Source organism: Patella vulgata, chromosome 6 (assembly GCF_932274485.2).
Source record: "Patella vulgata chromosome 6, xgPatVulg1.2, whole genome shotgun sequence".
NCBI lineage: Eukaryota > Metazoa > Mollusca > Gastropoda > Patellidae > Patella > Patella vulgata.
In genome coordinates this window covers 41,657,822-41,679,822 of record NC_065884.2, presented here as the reverse complement: position 1 = coordinate 41,679,822, position 22,001 = coordinate 41,657,822, and the positions used below count along the sequence as shown (strand labels likewise).

The 22,001-nt window shown below is 36.2% G+C and overlaps 1 protein-coding gene across 1 annotated transcript in view; it reads right to left on the bottom strand.

The window, feature by feature from the left end:
- Nucleotides 1-21,975, bottom strand: part of LOC126823276 (protein phosphatase 1F) — a 45,392-nt gene extending 23,417 nt beyond the window's left edge. The window contains exon 1 of the mRNA XM_050552010.2: nucleotides 21,753-21,975. Coding sequence (XP_050407967.1) covers nucleotides 21,753-21,937 — 185 coding nt within the window. The 5' untranslated portion in view covers nucleotides 21,938-21,975. The remainder of the gene's footprint in view (nucleotides 1-21,752) is intronic.
- Between the last annotated feature and the right edge of the window lie 26 nt (nucleotides 21,976-22,001).

The following is a 22,001-nucleotide window of genomic DNA, read 5'->3' as shown; positions in this document are numbered from 1 at the left end:
TATAAACTAAAAATTGTGACCTCTATAGGGTCCACAACCTTGATATACCATATTTTTACGCTATTTGAGAACGAACGGCGGCCATTTTGTCTGTCAGTTTTGGGCCCATTTTCACGAAATTCAAACTTTGCCGTCCTTAGGGTGTAACGGTGATATAATAAAACGTTTTTTTAAATCGGATAAAAATTATGACCACTGTAGGGTCCAAAAGCTAAAAATATGATTTTTCGTACAATCAGGGGCCATAATTCAGGAAGTTACGTTCCGATATGCGCGAATATCGAGAGGATCCGAGATCTTTGTGTTATAAACTTACATTTCAAGTTTCAACAAAATTGGATAAAAATTGTGACCTCTATAGGGTCAACAACCTTGATATACCATATCTTTTACGCTATTTGAGAACGAATGGCGGCCATTTTGCCTGTCAGTTTTGGGCCGATTTTCACGAAATTCGAACTCAGCCGTCCTTAGGGTTTATCGGTGATATAATAATACTTTTTTTTAAATCGGATAAAAATTATGACCTCTATAGGGTCCACAAGCTAAAAATGTGATTTTTCATACAATCAGGGGCCATAATTCAGGAAGTTATGGTCCGATATGTGCGAATATTGAAAGGAACCAAGATCTTTGGGTTATAAACTTACACTTCAAGTTTCAACAAAATCAGATAAAAATTGTGACCTCTATAGGGTCCACAACCTTAATATACCATACTTTTACTCTATTTGAGACCGAATGGCAGCCATTTTGTCTGTCAGTTTTGGGCCGATTTTTACGAAATTCGAACTCAGCCGTCCTTAGGGTTTAACGGTGATATAATAATACGTTTTTTGAAATCGGATATACAGGGGCCATAATCCAGAAAGTTATGGTCTGAAATGCGAAAATATCAAATATCAAATTTGATGATCTTGGGGTCTATTCCTAGGTTTTGGGGGGCAAAGAACACATTAAGATCATTAAAAATGATGTTGGCCTACTATGTCAAAAATGGCGCCAACACCTCCAAACGACCGCAAGTCCATAACTATGATCTGGATGTCTATCATATCCCCAGGTTTTTGGGGACAAGGAATACATTAACAGAACTTTGGATACAGTTGCGTGCAACGAGTTGCTCTTTGTACATGTCTACTCAGGCCGAGATTCAACTTCAAGGATTTTAGGCATCGGAAAAAAGTCTGCCTTCCAGAAATTAGTGAAATCTGATCCCGTCATGAAGTCCTGTGCTAGTGCATTCACCTCCAAAACAAATCTCAAGAGGGCATATCAGATCTTGGGAAAGACCTGATGGTTGATCTCTTTGGTGGCAAGTCGAATGAAACGCTATCATAACTGTCCCATATCATTTTCACAAAAGTGTGGCAACTGCTGCTGAAGCATCTGTCATTCCTTAACGGTTTCCCCCAACAACATCACCTGCAACAAGATTTCATAGCTAACGTGTGTACTTTCAAATTAATGTATGGACGGGGACAGCAAATGAAATGAACCCAACTGAATAGGGATGGAAGCAGGAAAATGATCAGTTAATTCCATTTATGACCCAAAACAATGCTGCGCCTGGTGAACTCTTGCAAATTATCCATTGCAACTGTTCGGGGGCATGCAAATCCTCTCGATGCAGCTGCAGATGCTATGGACTCCCCTACACTGCTATAGTGGCCTTTGCCAAACTGAAAACTGTGACAATTCAAACAACACTCACGAGGTCGATACTGAAGAGGAGGATGACACTCAAAACTGAACACTCTGAAGCTTATTCTATAGACAGGGGTGTTTGTGCATTAGATGATAGTGGACAGCTGAAGATCATGGATTCAATTTCATAATGATTAAACATGTCAGTGACATCCAAAGTTGTCTTAATGAGTTCCTTGTCCCCAAAAACCTGGGGATAGACATCAAGATCATCAAATCTGAGTCAATAGTTATGGACTTGCGGTCATTTGGAGGTGTTGGCGGCCATTTTTGACATAACAGGCCAACATCATTTTTAATGATCTTAATGTGTTCTTTGCCCCCCAAACCCTAGGAATAGACCCCAAGATCATCAAATTTGAGTTGATAGTTACATAGTCATGATCATTAAGACGTTTTGGTGGCCATCTTTGATGCCATCTTGCAAAAGTCCTAAAAAACGGTATAGGCAAAATAGTGTAATCAGGCAAAATAGTGTAATCAGCATATGGACTGTTCACCATGTACAAAATACACAACAAATAGTGGTAACAACAGGTGTCCGGAAGACTAAGCTTACCCTGCCTGGAGCCACACCCACCATAGCTGCATCCAAACTATTAGGCGAAATCTCGGTAAAATAGCGTGATTGGACAATGGACTATTGGTATGCAAAATGTGATAAACAGTGTTAATGATGTAGTAGACAGACATTATCAGGGAGATAGTATACGTGTCAATTAAATATATCTAGAATAATAGCCGAGAGAGACATGTTATATTTACCAATCAAGTCAATATGACGGCCATAAAACTTTTTAAAGGTTTTAATAAGCTTAGTTTGCAAGTATCCCTGTAGTTGAAGCTTAGATGACAAATGCCTCGATCTACGAATTAGCTGAGACACAAACATTCCATAAGCTGGTGATATCGGAATGTTACTACTAATAAATGGAAAGTTAACAATCGGAAAGTCGAAGTCATCACGTTTATCGTACAATTTAACACTAAGTTTAGGCTGACCTTAAAAATATCTTTGTTTCGCCTAACGCGACCGACTAACTAAAACCACCCCGGACTTAAATTATTTTATTGCACTTTTCCGCGATCTTTTTATTTTATTTTGTGTGTCAACCTGAAATATATCACGAGAGTTATTTCCCTTTACTATGGCTATAGTTTGATTCATTATTGAAACTTGTTGATCAAGACGAAAGCGTTATAGGTGTCGCTTCTCAACAAAATGGTTGCAGACGAAAGCACGTCTATTCCCACGAAATGATTCTGCCTCTATGTCTGTGGGGCGTCGTTTTAAAAATGACGAAGATATTTTCAATATCCGTTTTCGAGAAAAATGAAGGCACAACCCGCACGATCGTTAAAAACGTGTTGAAGGGGTTTCACACTTAGAGTTCGTGGCAAATCGTGTGCGAGTCTCGGAGTCGTGCATCACGAAAAATCCCGATGTCATACTCATTGATTTGTTTGACAATAAAAAAAGACGAATGTTTCCCCCCCAGAAAATTATCAAGCTGTCAAATTAGCTCTTTAAAAAAAAATTTGAAAAAAAACCCCGACCTACCGACCCTTCTCCTCGATTGTGGGTCGGGTTTGGCGAAACAAAGATATTTTTAAGGTCAGCCTTATGGCAATTGTCAAAATCGAGACGCAGATCCAAGTAGGAAGCGTAATTGTCACTGTCAGTAGTGTTTTTAATTTCGAGCTCATCAGATATATGAATTCTATATAATCACTAAATTTTGGATTATTCAGTGATAGAACATCATAGATATATTGATAAGTGAAATTAAAATGTCTGACTAATCGTTTATTTGATTTTACGAGTGCCTGTATGTAATCGGCTTCGTAGGAATAGAGAAACAAATCAGCAAGCAAAGGTGCACAGTTGTTTCTGCGGTACTACTTTGGTAAACTTTTAGTATGCTATACAATACACTAAACCCTGCCAGAATCATTTGAGAAACCTTTTGTAGCAATTTTTGGGGGGTTAAACTGTATTTTGACCTGACTATTGGTGACCTTAGTCTATTTGAACGCCATCCTGCTAATATATTTTCAGTATTTACACATCAAATCTCATCCAAGGATTGCAAATCTTCTATAAATTTATGTGTTGTGTGTACAATGGGCCTATTGTTTTTTTCAGGTACCGTAAAGGTATCAGAATCTGAATCCCTGATAGAATGATATAAATTTCAATTATATTTGTAAGAGATGCTTACATGTACGTACAATTATACTCATCGTTAACTTTAAGAATATATTGGCGACTGCAATATGATACAAATGGCGAACTGTTTTCTCACTCAAGAATCGTCACTATTATCGACCAGTGGAAATAATATAATTTGAAATAATGATATCCGATAGGCATGCTTGTATATTTTATTACATGCCGTATATGAAGCCACTGTAGTGTAAACAGAATTTGACTATCAAAATATTTAATTTTCTTCAAAAGGAACTGTCGGACATTTTGATTACATGTATTACCATTTTTTTTAAAGACAAAATGAAACATCAAATAATCACCGCTTGGATTAATCATTAGGAGTAAATAATAACTTGAGATAGGCTTTATATATATCATTGGCAATTATCAATCAACTAATCATTAATCCAAGACAAATGGTTAGTATTACTCATTGACGCGATCCGGCTTATCAGCCAGTTGATTAATTTATAGTATCCCGCCATGTGATTGACACTCAATAATCGTTAATTCAAGATCAATACGATTAGAATTTTAAGATTTTTTTCCGCCAGTTCTCAGAAAGATTCGCCAGTACCGCAGGACATTATCGCCAAAATTAAATTTTAATCCCCATTTTTATCGCAAATTGCGACTTTGGCGACCGACAGTGTGAGCCCTGATGTAAACCATATATATTTCAAAAAGATTCAGATAGCTTTATAGTAAAAATATCGACCGTTTTATTTATATAAGAAGATAGTAGTAGTACAATTTGTGACAATAATTAAACCCATAACTAATATAATATGAAACACTTAAAGATACATTATGGGAGATAAGATAAAGAGATGGCAGTTCTCGCTATAATCTAATCCAGCCAACATCGAAGGCTAGCCTTCACATCGAGAGTTTATTATGGCCTGGATAAGTTAATTAACGTCTAATTGATAATTTAGATAACATTTCAGGCCTAAAGAAAGACTTGTAATAAGCAGATTTTGCTCTTGCATAATGCATGTTTAATAAGAGAGGTCACCTTAAAGTAGGCAAGTCGCTAACTCAATATCATCGACAGTCTTCAGCATTGCAAACACAACTTATTGGTAAATTTAAATCAAAATTGATGTTGTTACATATATCCAATATTTAAGACAAAACAAAATTTTTAAAATTAGCACACGAATTGTGTGCCAGAATGCTTTCGAGTGCCATTTGTAATGAAGCAACTTGATGAACAAGGAGAATACTACCAGTGCAGACTGGAATAACCAGATGCCAAAGACTGCCATTCAATGTGTACTCTTTGCATATTTCACCGAACATAGCTAATTAGAATTTACAGTTAAAATCAGTTTACATTCATTTTACATTATTATATGCGTTGCGATCCATTTGTGTCCATTCCTAGGTGCCAAAGAATAGTGATTTAGCTTCTTTAACATTTTGATATTCGGCTATCCGTCTGCACTATCCGAACATATTCGGACTATTCGTGGTTAATTTATAACTTAGTTTTGACGGAATGAAAGATGAAAGGGGGTATATCCCTTTGATGTCAGTGATTACGGTCAGACATTCCGACTTCTAGAGTAGATGCTGATAAAAAATTTAGAAATAATTCAGTGATTTGTATTGTTATGCTAGGCTACTTTAAAAATTTAGACATGAATATCAATAAATAACAAGATGACTAGTCATCACCATCCCGCGCCCTTGAACTTGTTTGGAAGGCATAAGGAAAAACAACTTCTTGGAATATCAATGGGACTAGTCAGAAGATTAATACTCTGATCATAGTAGCTCAGCAAGGCAAAGTCGCTACTCTCTGTAAGAATTGCACAACAACCTTTGCCTACCTCAATCAGCTGCTGTATGTTAATAGTCGGGGAAGGATATTTTTTTACCCCAAACAAATTGCAAAAGAAACCAATGCAAATGGGTTCGATCATACATATATCAGACAACATCATACCCAAATTCGGCCAAAATCGGCCCCGGCGAAATATCGAAATTTTCGCAGAGCGATATCCCGCAACTAGTGCGTTTTAGACCCCGTAAATGTATTAAACGCCTATTATGAAACTGACGTATAAGTTTGTATATGACGTTACAAACTGCACACCTGTTATAACATTTGACCAACCTTTGTGGCTGAAAGCGAGGACAATAGTGTGTAATGAACCGGACAGCAGCGAACTAAAACAAGTCATTTTGGACTTAGGTGGCTTTCATACCTTGATGAGCTACTTGGGTTGCATCGGACATTTCATGAAAAATACCGGTCTTCGCGAAGTCCTTGAAGTGATATATGGTGAAAATGCCGTTACCTATATTCTGAATGGAAAATCATATGCTCGTGCTTCTCGAGGACACTTTCTGGTAGAGTCAGTTCTTACTCGTCTACTCATTCATGAAACTTACGATTCACTCCCGTCAATCGACGACGAACAAACTCCTCTCGACCTTGATCTACAAGTGGCGTTGAAATTGTTTGATGAAATGGTGGACAAGGATATTTCGTCCTGTGAAGTACTTGACAATCCGGTCCTGTCTAGAATAGCAGAGGGACTCGAGAAAACCAAGAGCGTGTTTGCCACCTTCGCCACTCCAGAACTTTGGCTACAGTATACGACAATGGTTGACATACTACACGATTTTATTCGTTCAGAGAGGACAGGGTCCTGGTTGCTGCACAAATATTGTCTTCGAGAAATACTGCCTTATTTCGCTGCCGCTGGTCACAATCACTACGCGAAGAGTGTCCAGATATATCTGCATGACCTTGACGAACTCGAAGCTACGAATCCCCGAATCTACGAAATGTTCAGTGCTGGACTTTTCGTAATCCGCAGGAGTGACCGGTATTGGGCTGGTTTATCGAAAGATCTTGTAATTGAACAGACGGTCATGAGAGCAATGAAAGTCATTGGCGGACTGGTTCATGGTCGAGGGGTAATGAGCGAAAAACAACGAACCAAATGGCTGTTGTCGTTGCCAGTGTGCGCGACATACAATGAATCGATGCAAGAACTGTGCAACCGCAGTTTCTCTACCACTGAACAACATAAGGAGTTCGCTTCCGCGAGAGTGAAACGTGATAACAAAGACACAATGAACATTTTCAAGTTTTTTGTGTGAGAACAATCCCTTTGAGCGAACAAAGGACCTGCGTAGCATTACTAGTGGTCTCACAGCAGATCACACCGTTAACGTGCACAGAGCGAAGCAGGTGGGAAAGAATATTTTCGAGAAGATGTACGGTAAAGATGCGTTCCAGTTTTCGTTTTCCAGAAAGGAAACTGTTGTGCAACTCGGCCAAGATAAACAGGTCCGCATTGGCGGTGAAGAAGTTAGCATCGACCCGCAGCTATTATTCCAACGACTTCTTGCTGTCGGGAATGCTCACACAGATGAACACGATATAGATCACCTTCTGCAATATGAATTATCACCTCACCCGACGGCATTATTCAACGACTGCGGAATGATGAGGGAAGCAATAAAATCACAGCTGGCGGATACCATTGGACAAATGTGCTCAAGCTTTGAAGAAACAAACAAAGAAGTGACATTTACCGTCTTTGATGGTGGGTCCCTTCTCCATCGAATCCAATGGAAAAAGGAGGCGTCGTTCGATACTATATGTAAGCGATATGTCGACTTACATATCGGTCCAGTTGTTGTCTTCGATGGATACGGGAATGGACCCTTGACCAAAGACAGTGCTCATCAAAGGAGAGCTAGGGGTATAGTTGGATACAAAATCAGTGGTTTCTTGGGAACCAAAGTACTGACGACGACGAAGGAGAGGTTCCTTAGCAATGAGACGAACAAAAACAATTTCATAATATTACTGAGAAAACATTTTGAATCACAAGGAATAAGGACAAGGGGGGCGAGTGGAGATGCAGATTGTCTGATTTCGCAGACAGGTGTTGATTTCAGCGCTACCGGTCCTACTGTTGTCATTGGAGAAGACACGGATTTGCTTGTTATACTGTGTTATCGCGCAAATCGCTTAGGCACACCAACGGGACGCTTGTTCTTGCGAACAGAAAAGAGAAACGCGAAACATAAACTGTGGGACATTGGTCATGTATGCCAGACCCTTGGTGAAAATATTTGTTCAAGGCTACCCTTCCTCCACGCAGTTGCTGGATGTGATACCACATCTCGTTTGTTCGGCATCGGGAAGGGGTCACCACTGAAAAAGATGGATAGTGCAATGTTTAGGGAACAAGCGAGTGTTTTTTGTGCTGAAACATGTTCAAGCCAGAGTCAAATTGTTGAAGCCGGCGAAAAAGCTTTGGTCTGCCTCTTCGGCGGCAAACCCAATGAGAGCCTGAACACATTGAGACTGCGAAAGTTCAAGAAGAAAGCGGTTACAGGCACTTCCGTTGTTGAAGTGAGGGCCTTACCCCCGACGTCTGACTCCGCGAAATATCATTCTTTACGCGTATTTTTGCAAGTACGATGCTGGATGGGGGACGATAATAAATTGAATCCAACGGACTGGGGTTGGGAATTACGCGGTGAAACTCTATTGCCACGCCGCATGGACATACCGTTAGCACCGCCGCATCTACTAAAAGTATTTCGCTGTACATGTAAGAGAGAGTGTGCGCTACAAAGAAATGTTCCTGTCGTCGATATGGACTAGAATGTACGAATGTGTGTACAAGTTGCAACGGAGAGACATGTGCGAATTCTACAAGCCCCGTCGTACTGGATGAAGATGAACTGGAAGAGACTGTTTGGATGGACTTATAGAAATTGGACTCGCTTTTGGGTGTCGATTGACTGTAATAAACTAATTTCTGAAATTTATCGTAGATAAATTCTCTTTAATTTCGCCTCTTTTATTGTCGACATGAGCAAGCTGATGACGTCACAGTGGCATTGTCGTGTCAAGATAAGACCGTATTGAATTATGTTAATTACGGCATTTCGCCTCAGCCGATTTCGGCCGAATTTGGGTATGATGCTGTCTGATATATGTATGATCGAACCCAACTTCATTAGTTTCTTTTGCAATTTGTTTTGGGTTACTCCACATTAAACATTAAGCTTATACATCAGAAAATAAAATACTTTAATAGTTTGATGTTTGTATAAAGTTTTAAAAAGATTTCTCTGAACAGATAATGAAATATGCTCTACAAATGAAATCGGGACAGAAGGAAGGTCATCAAAAAATAAAATAATAGGTTGATGAATGTAAAAGTGTTATAAAGGTATCTTGAACATTTTCTGGGATATGCTCTAGAATAATAATTATATACCAAAAAATAATTCAAATGTGTAGTAAAAATCATTCATCGCAAAAATTATTAAATCCGACAAATTTCTACTTAGTAAAAGGCACAACTACTGTAATAGGATGATGTGTGTTCAAAGTTTCAACTAGTAAGAATATATATATTCTGAGCACAGCAGTTGCGCCCAGCGTCTAAATCTTTAGACAAATCTCATATTCCGACACATGGAATATCAATTCACAGAATTTCATACTCTGGTCACAGAAGCTCGGCAAGGCAGGGTCGCTACTCCCTGTAAGGTTTGCAAAACAACCTTTGCCTACCTCAATCAGCTGCTGTATGTTAAACAATAAACTTATCCATCAGAAAATAAAATACTATAATAGGTTAATGTTTGTACAAAGTTTCAAAAAGATTTCTCGAACAGATAATAAAATATGCTCCAGAAACAAAATCAGGACGGAAGGCTGGATTTCAGAAAATAAAATAATGGGTAAAATTATTTTAAAGGTATCTTGAACAGTCAAATGTGTTTCCATGGAAACACATAAAATTATCAAATCTGAGAAATTCAAAATAAGTGCCAAGAAGATATCTTGAACGGTTTATGAGATATGCTACGGAAACAAAATTGTACACCAAAAACTAAGTCAAATTTGTTTCCATAGAAACACAAAAAATATAAATCCCAGAAATTCATAAATAGCAAAAGGCACAACTACTGTAATGAGTAGATGTCTGTACAAAGTTTCAAAAAGATATCTTGAACGGTTTATGAGATATGCTCCGGAAACAAAATTATACACCAAAAACAAAGTCAAATTTTTTTCCATGGAAACACAAAAAAATATAATCCCAGAAATTCCTAAATAGCAAAAGGCACAACTACTGTAATAGGTTGATGTGAGTGCAAAGTTTCAGAAAAATATCTTGAAAGGTTTATGAGATATGCTCCGGAAACAAAATTGTACACCAAAAACTAAGTCAAATTTGTTTCCATGGAAACACAAAAAATATAAATCCCAGAAATTCCTAAATAGCAAAAGGCATAACTACGGTAATAGGTTGATATGTGTGCAAAGTTTCAGAAAGATATCTTGAACGGTTTATGAGATATGCTCCGGAAACGAAATCGGACGGATGGACGGACCCCGTTTCAATATCCCTCCCTAACTTCGTTCGGCGCGGGATAATATCTTATAATATAGATCATACTACCAACAAATGAGTTTCCATTAGATGGTTTTATTTTTAACTATAGTTCTAGAAATGGCAGGAGAATGTCACGTGATTGCAACTGTTGACAGACAGGTCACGAAGCTATCGCTTTGATGTTTCATTCATTACCGCATGAACCATTCCGACATCTATTATTGACATACAGGTGCCGATCACTCTAGGGAATTAAATCGTAATCAACACTTAAAATATGATAATCTTGACTTAAATCATTAATGATACAGCAAATAATTAAGTTTGTAATAGATTTGTGATTGCGTAGGAAGCGTGACACAATTTTATTACTTCAAAAACACAGCGTTCGTGTTTGATTCCCGAGGTAAAATAGTAACCATGCGTTTCCCAACTAACAATGATGTATATCTACATAGATTATCATGCCAATCGAGGCATTTTAATGTGTAATGGTTTTATATCCACCACTATCCACTATCGGTAATTGTATCTGTATCAGCCAATTTACCTTTCTAGACCCCCCCCCAAAAAAAAAACCCCATGTATTTCTATGTAGGTAGCTATTCATTCAAATGTGTTAAGCCCACTGTATTTATTTGATAAACAATGATAGACAAACTCTATGGAAATCAATGATTTTTATTGGAGAAAATTGAGAAAGGGTTTCTGCGACCATCAAGAAGTGTGCTTAAACTTTGCTTTGTCACACTCAATAAAAAACCAAGTGTGAAATTGTCGACAACTTGTATACAAACTTAAACACACTTGTAGAAAATTAAATAAAATTGACGACAATCTATTAGTTTTGTTAATGTTGGATACAAATAACAAGGAACATTTGTACCAGTGGTATTCTTGAACGTGAACCACATTAAATATAATTTTGTTTTAATTGATTGATAATATTGAATTCTTATCAAGTCCTTTGTCAGTGCCTCCCCACTATGCAGTATTGCATAGCTATTTCGAACAGTGGTTTTAATGTAAAATACTACTTTTGGTTTGTTTATATTATAAATTATAGACTACAGTAGAATCTGCATTAAGCAGCCACCCAAGGGAATTTTCACAACTGACCGCTTAACGGGAGTGGCCTCTTAATAAAATCTCGTTGCTTTTTGTGTGACATAAATTAAATATTACACTTGAATGCATTGGAAGCGGTAAATTTGGCCGTCGCTGAATCTTGCGCCGAACGAAAATTCTTTACTCAAATCTCGGACATAACTTAACGGGAGTGGCCTCTTAATAAAATCTTGGAGCTTTTTGTGCTGACATAAATTAAATATTACGCTTGAATGCATTGGAAGCGGTAAATTTGACCGTCGCTGAATCTTGCGCCGAACGAAAATTCTTTACTCAAATCTCGGACATAACTTCTGTAAACTTGTCATTTTGTACCAACCTTCGATACTACTGTCTACCATTGTGATGCATTCGGTAATATTTATTCATTTTTGTGAAGAAAATCGATGTATTCATTTTATTTTATCAAAAAAAACCCATCGCTAATTGTGTCACCTATTTACAGGGGGTGTAACTCTGTATGTAATATTATAGGAGGCGCTAAGAGAGATACTAGATGATCGTGACAAAACTCGGTACTTTTATTTTATTCAATCAGTATAAAATAATGTGTCGTTACGCATGAAAACAATGATCAGGTTAGTCGTTTAATAAAACAAAAGATTAATTAACACATAATCCCGGGTTGATTGTTATTTTTACATTTCTTTTTACCTGATCAGTGGGGGTCCAGTTAATTAACTACTACTCACGGGATTAGCGGGGGTGTTACAAAGAACGACAAGATGGTATCATTCAACAATGGCCGTTGAATGGGCGATGTTTTGTTGAATTTATTAGTAAAATAGTGACCGCTGGCCGCGTTAGAGAAGTGACCGTTGAATAAAGAGATGAAACAACAGAATTTCTACGGGGGGAATTTATCGTGACCGCTTACAAGGAGATGTCGCTGAATAGGAGTGGCTGCTCATACAGATTCTACTGTATATATTTTTTAGCTAATAATTGATTAACCTCAAATAGGGTACAGAAGCTTTGTTTAACCAGACATTTGCTCGATTGTATCATGCTGTTATCACAGGACATAACATAACATGCTTTTCATAAACAGGTGTTTAGATGTTGAATGATGAGTGGCAAAATTGGACAGATCAACCAATTAATCGAAACATTAAAAAAAACCATTTAGTTTTAATTACATTTAATTACTCAGGTGTCGTTTTTGATATACATTGTAATACCAAATTATAATATTTACTTTATTATTTATTATTACACAATATCTACCAAATTCATTAAAAAATATTCAAGGTATCACGATTGGTGAAGACAATGCAATTTTTTCTCTTTGATGTGAACCAGGTTTTACTCATTAAAGATACATTATGGGAGATTAGATAAAGAGCTGGCAGTTTTCACTATAATGGTTAAAAAATAAAAAGATAGGTTGCCAGGCAACGAAACATACGCCCACAGCAGCTAAATCGTCCGGGCAGTCAACAAGAGTTGTCGCATATTTTTACTTTTTTCGGTAATGAAACATTTATAATACACTAAAATCTGATTAAGAGCAATAACTCAGAAAACCATTAGAATTTGTTTGGTTTTTATAAAGTTCTGCCCCATGCTAACGTTTTGTATACAAAACTTTTAATATCATGGATTTAGCTGTTCCAAGTCATAAAAATTCATTGAAAATCAATATACTTGTTCCTCTCAAGATCTTAAACACTGTGTATCAATTTAAAGTCAATTGGATATTAACTTTGGCCTCTAGAGCGTCCACAAGATTTTTTGAAGTGATCAAGGGCCATAACTCTGGTAGTATTTATCGGAAATCGCTGAAAATCAATAGGCTTCTTCGTCTCATGACCTTAAACACTGTATAAATTTAAGAACAATCGGATATTAACTTTGGCCTCTAGAGCGTCCACAAGATTTTTTGAAGTGATCAAGGGCCATAACTCTGGCAGTAATTATCGGAAATCGCTGAAAATCAATAGGCTTCTTCGTCTCATGACCTTAAACACTGTGTATAAATTTAAAGTCAATCGGATATTAACTTTAGCCTCTAGAGCCTCCACAAGCAATTGTGGACGCCGGACGGACGGACGGGGGCGACGACAATATACGACCACATTTAAATGTGGGCGTATAAAAATGTAAAGGGAATTTGCTGAAAATTTCAGTCAAATAGATCCACTCTGAACCGAGAATTTAAAGATTGAAATTTCAGCCTAGCCTTGATTATCATTACTAAAGTCAGTATGATAAAAAAAAACATAGTCTCGATTATCCATTTCATGATTAAAGGTGCTAAATCGCTAATATTTTGGATCTAGAAATTGACACAAATGGGTCGCAACGCATATAATAATGTAGTGTGAATGTATATAAACTGATTTACATTCAATCATTTCTGTTTTTATTTCAATTTCTAATCAGTTATGTTCGGCGAAATAAGCCAAAAGTCTCAATCGAATGGCAATCTCTAGCATCTAGTTATTCCACTCTATACCGATAGTATTTATTGCGCATGCTCTCCAGGTAAGAATATGGCGTCACCGATTAACAATACATGACTTGTGGAATATATCTAGCCTCTTTCTACGAGTCCCTTGTTAAAAATGGCGCTGAAATGCACCATGGTACACGATTCGTGTACCAATTGTAAAATGTTTATTTTGTCTTTAAATATTGGATATCAGAAGGCCATCTTTTCCCGGTAAGATCACAACATCAATGTTGATTTAAACCGACAAATAAATCGTGTTTTCAATGTCGAAGATTTTGGATGATATTGAGTAAACGACTTAGTTACTTTAAGTAAACCAGGTTTTACTCATTAAGTACAAAGTTCAGGTATGTTACTATTGTTAGCAACAATGTTACTTGAAATTGAATATATATGTACTTCATATACACAATTACTGTAAAAACATGAACCAAACAACTTATTAAAGCCAGAATCTCTGCAAGCCACTGGTTCAATAAAGGGTAAACAGTAATTAACTATGAATTAACATCATTCATGTCAGAATCATGATCCTATACTGAATATAGATTGATGTTCAAATCAACCGACAACTATTGATGCAGAATCAGGTTATCAATTATGCATTCAGATTCTCATTCAGTGACACATGCAGGTTTTCCTCTCTAGCAGCACCACCTATAACTTTATAAGTGTTGGGTAAAATAGTTATCCAAGAAAACAATTAAATCAACTGTTATTAGTTTGGTTTTGTTTTCTTAATCAAAAATGTTAAATAATCAATCTGAGTAGATTTTTGCTAGGATTAAGCCTTGAAAATATCGTCTGAAAAAAAGTAAATGACAATCAGAAGATTTCTAATTCTATATCCTTCTTTTTTGTACAAGTATTGAATGGAATTTATCTCTACATTAGTTGTAATATATTAGGGACTTCCCTGTTGGACTATGTAAAATCTTAATTTAATAATTTTTTCTCTCTAATCTCTATCAACAACCACCAGTAAGCTATTGGATATTTTTGGGACAATATATATAATGGCATGACAGCAAATAAGCTTTGGTCAAAAATAACTAAGTAAAGATGAGAGCAAATTAAGGTAAATAAGAATAAAGAGAAGCAACAAATCCTTATTTGTAGTCCATAATCACAGTACGACCTTTAACATAATGATTATTTGGATGCATATTTTTTCTAAAATACACGTTTCTGACTATTTAAAGCAGTTGTCCCTGAGAAAAATATTTGTTAATTCTTTGTGACAAAACACTCTCTGAAACTTTTTTGATAATTTTTCAATTATATATCCAATTACTCGTACCGTACATGTAGTTTTATTTTTAGAGGCTACAAGTTTCCAAACAAGGTTGATAATTACACAAGTTATCAATGCGATTGTTGTGTTCACCAGGTCACTTGTTTGAACGTAAGGAATAGGCCATTAAATCTGACTGGGCTACGTGGCACTGTTAACAATTTTCTTGAAATTATGAACAAGTTAAAATAGGTATTACATTTTGGCATTATACTTCAACTCACAACATGCATCAACTTTCAAAATTTGGGACCGTTATATTAAGAAATATAGAGAAGACACGTTTTGCCCATGCCTGTTTGCAAGTAGCCAATGTAATTAACTCCTACAGAAATAAAAAACAAATTATAGTACTACATGTCGATCTTACTTTACTTTCTAACAGTTCTTCATGCCTTTCCACTTACAAACTCTGTGATTTGATGATATATTTGGACTAAAAACATATTCAAACTAATTTATCAAAGCTTTGCTTCAAATATCTCTCAAAACATTTTAATCCGAAGAAAACTACCCCTATCTGGCTTGTTTATCACATGATTTTACTGATGGAGAATACATTGTTAGCTTGCATTTGTCATTAGTCGTCCTTTTACCATAAATATAGATGCCTAAGTAAACTCCCGAATTATCCTCTGCCAACTTTTTTTCCACGGTCAATTGATGTGGTTCTAATTTAATGTATGAAATACTAAATTATAACTCTGCTAATGGGGAATGCTCACTAGTCCGCAGGTTCATTAGTTCACTAATATCTATTTTTAGGGTTAGGGTTCATTAGTCCACTGATATCTATTATTAGGGTTATGGTTTGGTTAGGGATAGGTTTATTGATACCCATATTTATAGCATTTCTTATAGCAGTGGACTATATTTAGTGCACCAGCGGACTAGTGAACCCCTCTCCTGTAAACACCATCTAAAACTAAATCTATTACCCTAGGGTTCATTAGTCCACCGATATCTATTATTAGGGTTAGGGTTGGGTTAGGGATAGGGTTACTGATTAAATGACTATTTAATACATGTATCTACCTGGGATTCGTAGCGTTGAAGACAGTTCGATTTGGAGCATTACAATCTATGCAAAGATGTTTAAAAATAGGTTGCAAGGCAACGAAACATACGCCCACAGCATCTAAATCGTCCAAGCGGTCGACAAAGGTTGTCGCATATTTATTCCTTTGTAGGTACATGTAATTAGGGGCCTTTACAAGACAGTTCCATACAGATCAGATTATAATTTTTGTCGTTTGAGGGTTATAATAATAATAATAATAATAATGTCATTTATATTCACAAAGTTCTACAAACTGAAACAAGGGTCTCTCTCAGCTCTGGAAGCAATCTACAGAAATTGTTGAAATTTGACAGGCTTTTTTGTTTTACTAATTTAAATAATGCACATAAATTTCATACAGATCAGATGATCACTTTTGTCGTTCACAAGGTTCACAATTGCAATAACTTTAGAAATTATTTATGGAAATTGCTGAAATTCAATAGACCTCTGTTTCACAAATTTAAATGATGCATATCAATTTCATGCACATCGGATGATAACTTTCATCAATCGAGCATTAACAAGGTTGAACAAAGTGAAACAAGGGCCATAACTCTAGAAGTAATAAACGGAAATTGCTGAAAGTCAATAGGATTCTTCTCTTTACTTATTTAAATGACGCATGTAAATTTCATACAGATCGGCAGATAACTTTTGATGCTAGAGCGTTCCCAAGGTGCAACAAAGTGAAACAAGAGCCATAACTCTAGAAGTAATAAACAGAAATTGCTGAAATTCAATAGGCTTCTTCGTTTCACTAATTTAAATAAGGCATAGAAATTTCACAAAGATTGGGTGATAACTTTCGGAATTCACAAGGTTCAATAAAGTGAAACAAGGGCCATAACTCTAAACAGAAATTGTGGAATTCAATAGGCTTCTTCGTTTCAATAATTTAAATAAGGCATATAAATTTCTAAAAAATCGTATGATAACTTTTGGCGTTCACAAGGTTCAATAAAGTGAAACAAGGGCCATACTGTAACTCTAGACGTAATGAACGGAAATTCAATAGGATTCTTTGTTTCAGTAATTTAAATAAGGCATAGAAATTTCACAAAGATAGGATGATAACTCTTGCCGTAATAGCGCTTACAAGGTTCAACAAAAGTGAAACAAGGGCCATAACTCTATACGTAATGAACAGAAATTATTGAAATTAAATAGACTTCTTCATCTCACTAATGTAATCCACAATATCAATTTTAAAACAATCAGATAATAACTTTTGGAGTTAGAGCGTTCACAAGAAATTGTGGACGACGGACGGATGGACGGGACGGCAATATTCGTCCACATTTCCATGTGGTCGTATGAAAATGCATTACGTAAGATTTAGATAAAGAGCTGACATTGACAGTTCTCGCTCTAATAGTTATAAAATAGATAATGAAAGGGGAATATGTTGAAAATTTCAGTCAAATTACTTCATTCTGAGCGGAGTTATCATCCTTTGCGGAACAGTGTAATCTTGATTGACATTGTTACCATAATTATCAAAGTCTCAATTATCCATTTTTAAATTCTATCATTCACTGCCAATCATATTTAATTCTATTAAAAATCATAACCATCCGAAGTTCTAGAGAGTTGATAACAAAAATAAGATAACTTAATTGTCTGCGATATCACCCTCAGTGGAAGCGGACGTTAAACACTAATAGAAGAAGAAGCACCACCAGCAAAATCTCCTTCATAGCACACTGTATGGCATATGCCCGTCTTTATTTTTATCCCGGATGGAGAAGAAAAGTAGGATGTTAAACCCCATTTCATTTCTTAAGCATTGCACTAAAATCAATCATTTTTAGTAGTTTTGAAACAATTTTAGGCAAATGGTAATTCGTATTTAAAAGGCCAAATGTCTGTCCAATATCGGTTAAAGATTCATAATATAACTTTGCAGTTTTACAACATGTAGCCTATCTGACAACTTTCTAAGAAATTTGTCCACTTGACATGGAGTGACCCAGTTTTTGCTTAGACTCTTATTTGATCTAAATATAGACAAACAGGGATTCCTTAATTTGTCTAATTAAAATTCTTTAAATTCATAAGCCTATATATAGTACATACGGTGGGGTGTACATAAAGATTTTGTTTGGGGGGTGTTTAGCAAAAATGTGACCAACTGATGCACATGTCCCTAATACGAGTGATGCAGTCAGTGGCTGAGCACCACAGATGATAGTTTTCTAGGGGCCAGTAGCTGATCTGGAAGCTGGGAATAGGGGATGGGGGGGTTCCAAATCTAGGGTGCCATCCACAATCACAACCTGCAATGAATGTCAACAAAATACTGGCTGTAACACTGGGCGTCCCGGTAGAACATAGATCGTATAGTTGTTCGCCGATCATTGTCGCGTCGAAAAGCAGTTATATTCAAGTTGACATAAAGTTTATGTCATATAATATGATGATTGTTATTGATTTTGTTATTAAATTTATGTGAACCTTAGGGGCAATGGTTATCACACTGAGCAACCTGAGAAAATTTTGAAAAATTGAATCAATATCCTGGCATTTGAGGTCATTGCTGGGAGCAAATTCTTGTGAACAAGAGAACCAGAACATTTGTACAGTCTGACGCCCCACGACCCACACACCAGCCGTACTACTAACTGGGCAGTTCACTATAACCGTGAATATAATAGTGCTGAGGCAGTATAAGACCACACACCAGCCGTACTACTAACTGGGCAGTTCACTATAACCGTGAATTATAATAGTGCTGAGGCAGTATAAGACCACAGAGGAGTGGAAGAATGATGTCATAATGGAATCTAGTGGTGCAGGCGTGAAAAAATTTTGGATATGTAACTGACCTTTTAATTCTTGGGGACTGGGCCTGAAAAGTTTTAGTCAATGTCATCACAAATGGGATCAATTTCGCCTGTTTTGTGAGAGTAGAAATAACAATTCTACAGTCTGTCACCCAACTCACTAGTGGTACTACTAACTGGTTGATTCACTGTAACTGTGAATATGATAGTGATGAGATTGTATAAGACAGAAGTTTGACTTTGAAGAATAATGACATGATAGAATTGTGCAAAAAAAATTTAGATTATGTAACTGAGCTTTTAATTTTTTGGGACTGGGCCTGAGAGGACTGTCTCACGGGGGCACTTCCTTGGTCTCTGAAATGCCATTTACTGGACTTTGGGGTCTGGCGAAAGGTTTTGCTGAATTCTGATGGTCAGAAAATGCTTACAACATGAGTAAAATAAGTTTTAATTTCTACTGGGATTAAATATGCAACAAGTAAAAATTCTTAAGTTCAATAGATCGCTTTAACATTTCATAATTTAAAGATTTTTTACATATTTCTGAAACAAACTATGCCTCCGATAACTTCTTACCAACTGTTCGACTAATGTTATTCGTATGACAATAAATAATAAAATCTTTGTAATAAGCTCTCTCAATTTCTTAGACCAACATACTCATAACAGGGAAATTTTTATTTCAAACATGACAAGTTGACTAGGTTATCTTATACTATATACCGTTGAAATCTAGGTGTACGGATTCACACAAAATTTTTCCCTTCTATTTTGGCATTGCTTACATCATTAATTCATTTAGTCTGAGGCCGACTGCAGTGAGCACTTATTTTGAGACCGACAATGTGACGTAAGAAATTTAGGTGCACGTATATCAAGTATTTGCAATTTTTCCCTTCTGTTGTGACATTGTTTGTTTACCTCATTAATGCATTTCGTCAGTCGCTGATGCATAATTTTGAGACCGACTGCAGTGACTGCATTTATTTTGAGTCTGATTTTTCTCCCTGGGGGAATTTTTTTTCTTAGACCAACTCACAACACAATATGGGTAAAAAACGTTTTTTTCAAACATGATAAGTTGATAAGGTATCTTATACTAAAGTTTTGGGTGAGCAGGCGCGGATCCAGAGGGGGGGTTTGGGGGATCCCCCACTCCCTGCTTAGCTACATAAAATTTTTTGTAAAACAACCTTTTTTATGAGAAAAGTGTCATAATTGTGCTTTATCCTTTATCATCAGATAATGCGACAGGATGGGCATCAAAGCGCGAAATAATGATATATACATATCACAATTAATGGTTTGCATCAATAAAATTGAATCACAAAATGTCATTGTATTAATTCATAATACAAATTGACGTCAAACCGGATGTTGGATTTCTGTTTAAAAAGATCAATGTGTATGTATATACGCCAAAATGACGATAGAGACCATGTATTTCTCCAAAGATTTCAAGCCGAGGGGGGGGGGGGAGAATACATTTTCTCAGGAACCTGGAAAACCCCCTCCTGCAAAAATTCCTGGATCCGCCCCTGTCTAGCGTGACGTATGCAATTTTGGTGCACAGAATCACACAAATACATAAAATTTGGGATTTTTCCTTCAATTTTGGCATTGTTTGTTTACCTCATTAATTCATTGAGCACTTATTTTGTGATCGACTGCACTTATTTTGCGACCGACTGCATTTATTTTGCGACCAACTATTTTTTTCGCTGGGGGGGGGGGGGTCTACCCCCACACATTTACGCCCCTGTACATACATATTTTTCATAATTTTCTGAGGGGGGCACCTGACAACCAAACGTCCACTAATAATACAAGTTTTGTTTGTGTTATAACAGATATAATTAATTATATTTATGATATGTTCGTTAAAAAAGTATTAACATTAGTGTTACTTTGCTCTTATTTTTTGAAAATATTTTCACAAGTTGTTTTCCTTTATTTTGTTAATGTAGAATGGTAATGAACTGCTCTTTTCATTTTCTTTGTTTTATTTGTTTCGTTTGAATTTGATTTATCTGTTTAGTTTTTGATTGTTTAATTTTTGTTAATGAAGTTGATTCTTTTAAACTTCGTTTTTTTATTTTTGAACTCTGCTTGATGTAAGTGTTCTTCAGGTAATACCTCGACTGAGTTCAATAAAGAGATTAGCCGGTTGATTTGTTGGATATAAACCTTTGAATAATAGCGCCTAACAGGCAGCTGTGTTTAATTGTGTTTAATTATGTTCTCCTGATTTTGATTGTTTCTGTGTGTTTGAAGTATATGTTTGTGATATGCGCTTAGAAACACTTCACGTGTAATGAAGCGCTATATAAATCGAACAAAAATAATTGTATTTGAAACCAGCCGCTCTTCTTATAAGATGTTGGTAATTGCCAATACTGGCAAATACCGATTAGATATTAGAGTTCATGCACATTGAACACAACAGTTGCAACTTACAGTACACTGGCCTATTTTTACTAAATTATTAGCTGGGTTGGCCTAGTCCTACATATTATAGAACATAAACTTAAATAGATAAATGGAAGGCAAGTGCATTTTAAGGCTTTAATCTAGTTACCGGCATTCGACAGCCCATAGTTACTATATCATATTATACGTGATGGACTCATGGACTGATGTCAGGCCTAGTTGGAACTACATATAATAAATGTCAAAATGAAAACAATATCTGTGAATATGATAAACTTGACTTACTTCGAAAGGAGATATTGTTGTGACCACCCGAGACATTCACCTTCAATTTCTTCCTCTCTCAAAAAATATGACAAAATCTTTATAGGTAGGTTGTCATCTTCGAAGGTAAAATCACTTATTTCTTCACAAAATTTATCTAAAAATCGTTTATATGAAGCAGTATCGTTCCCCGAAGGACGATCCATCACGTTTAGTCTTTGTTTATAACCCCATTACATTGGTATAGTTGTGCACACCAAACGCTGACGT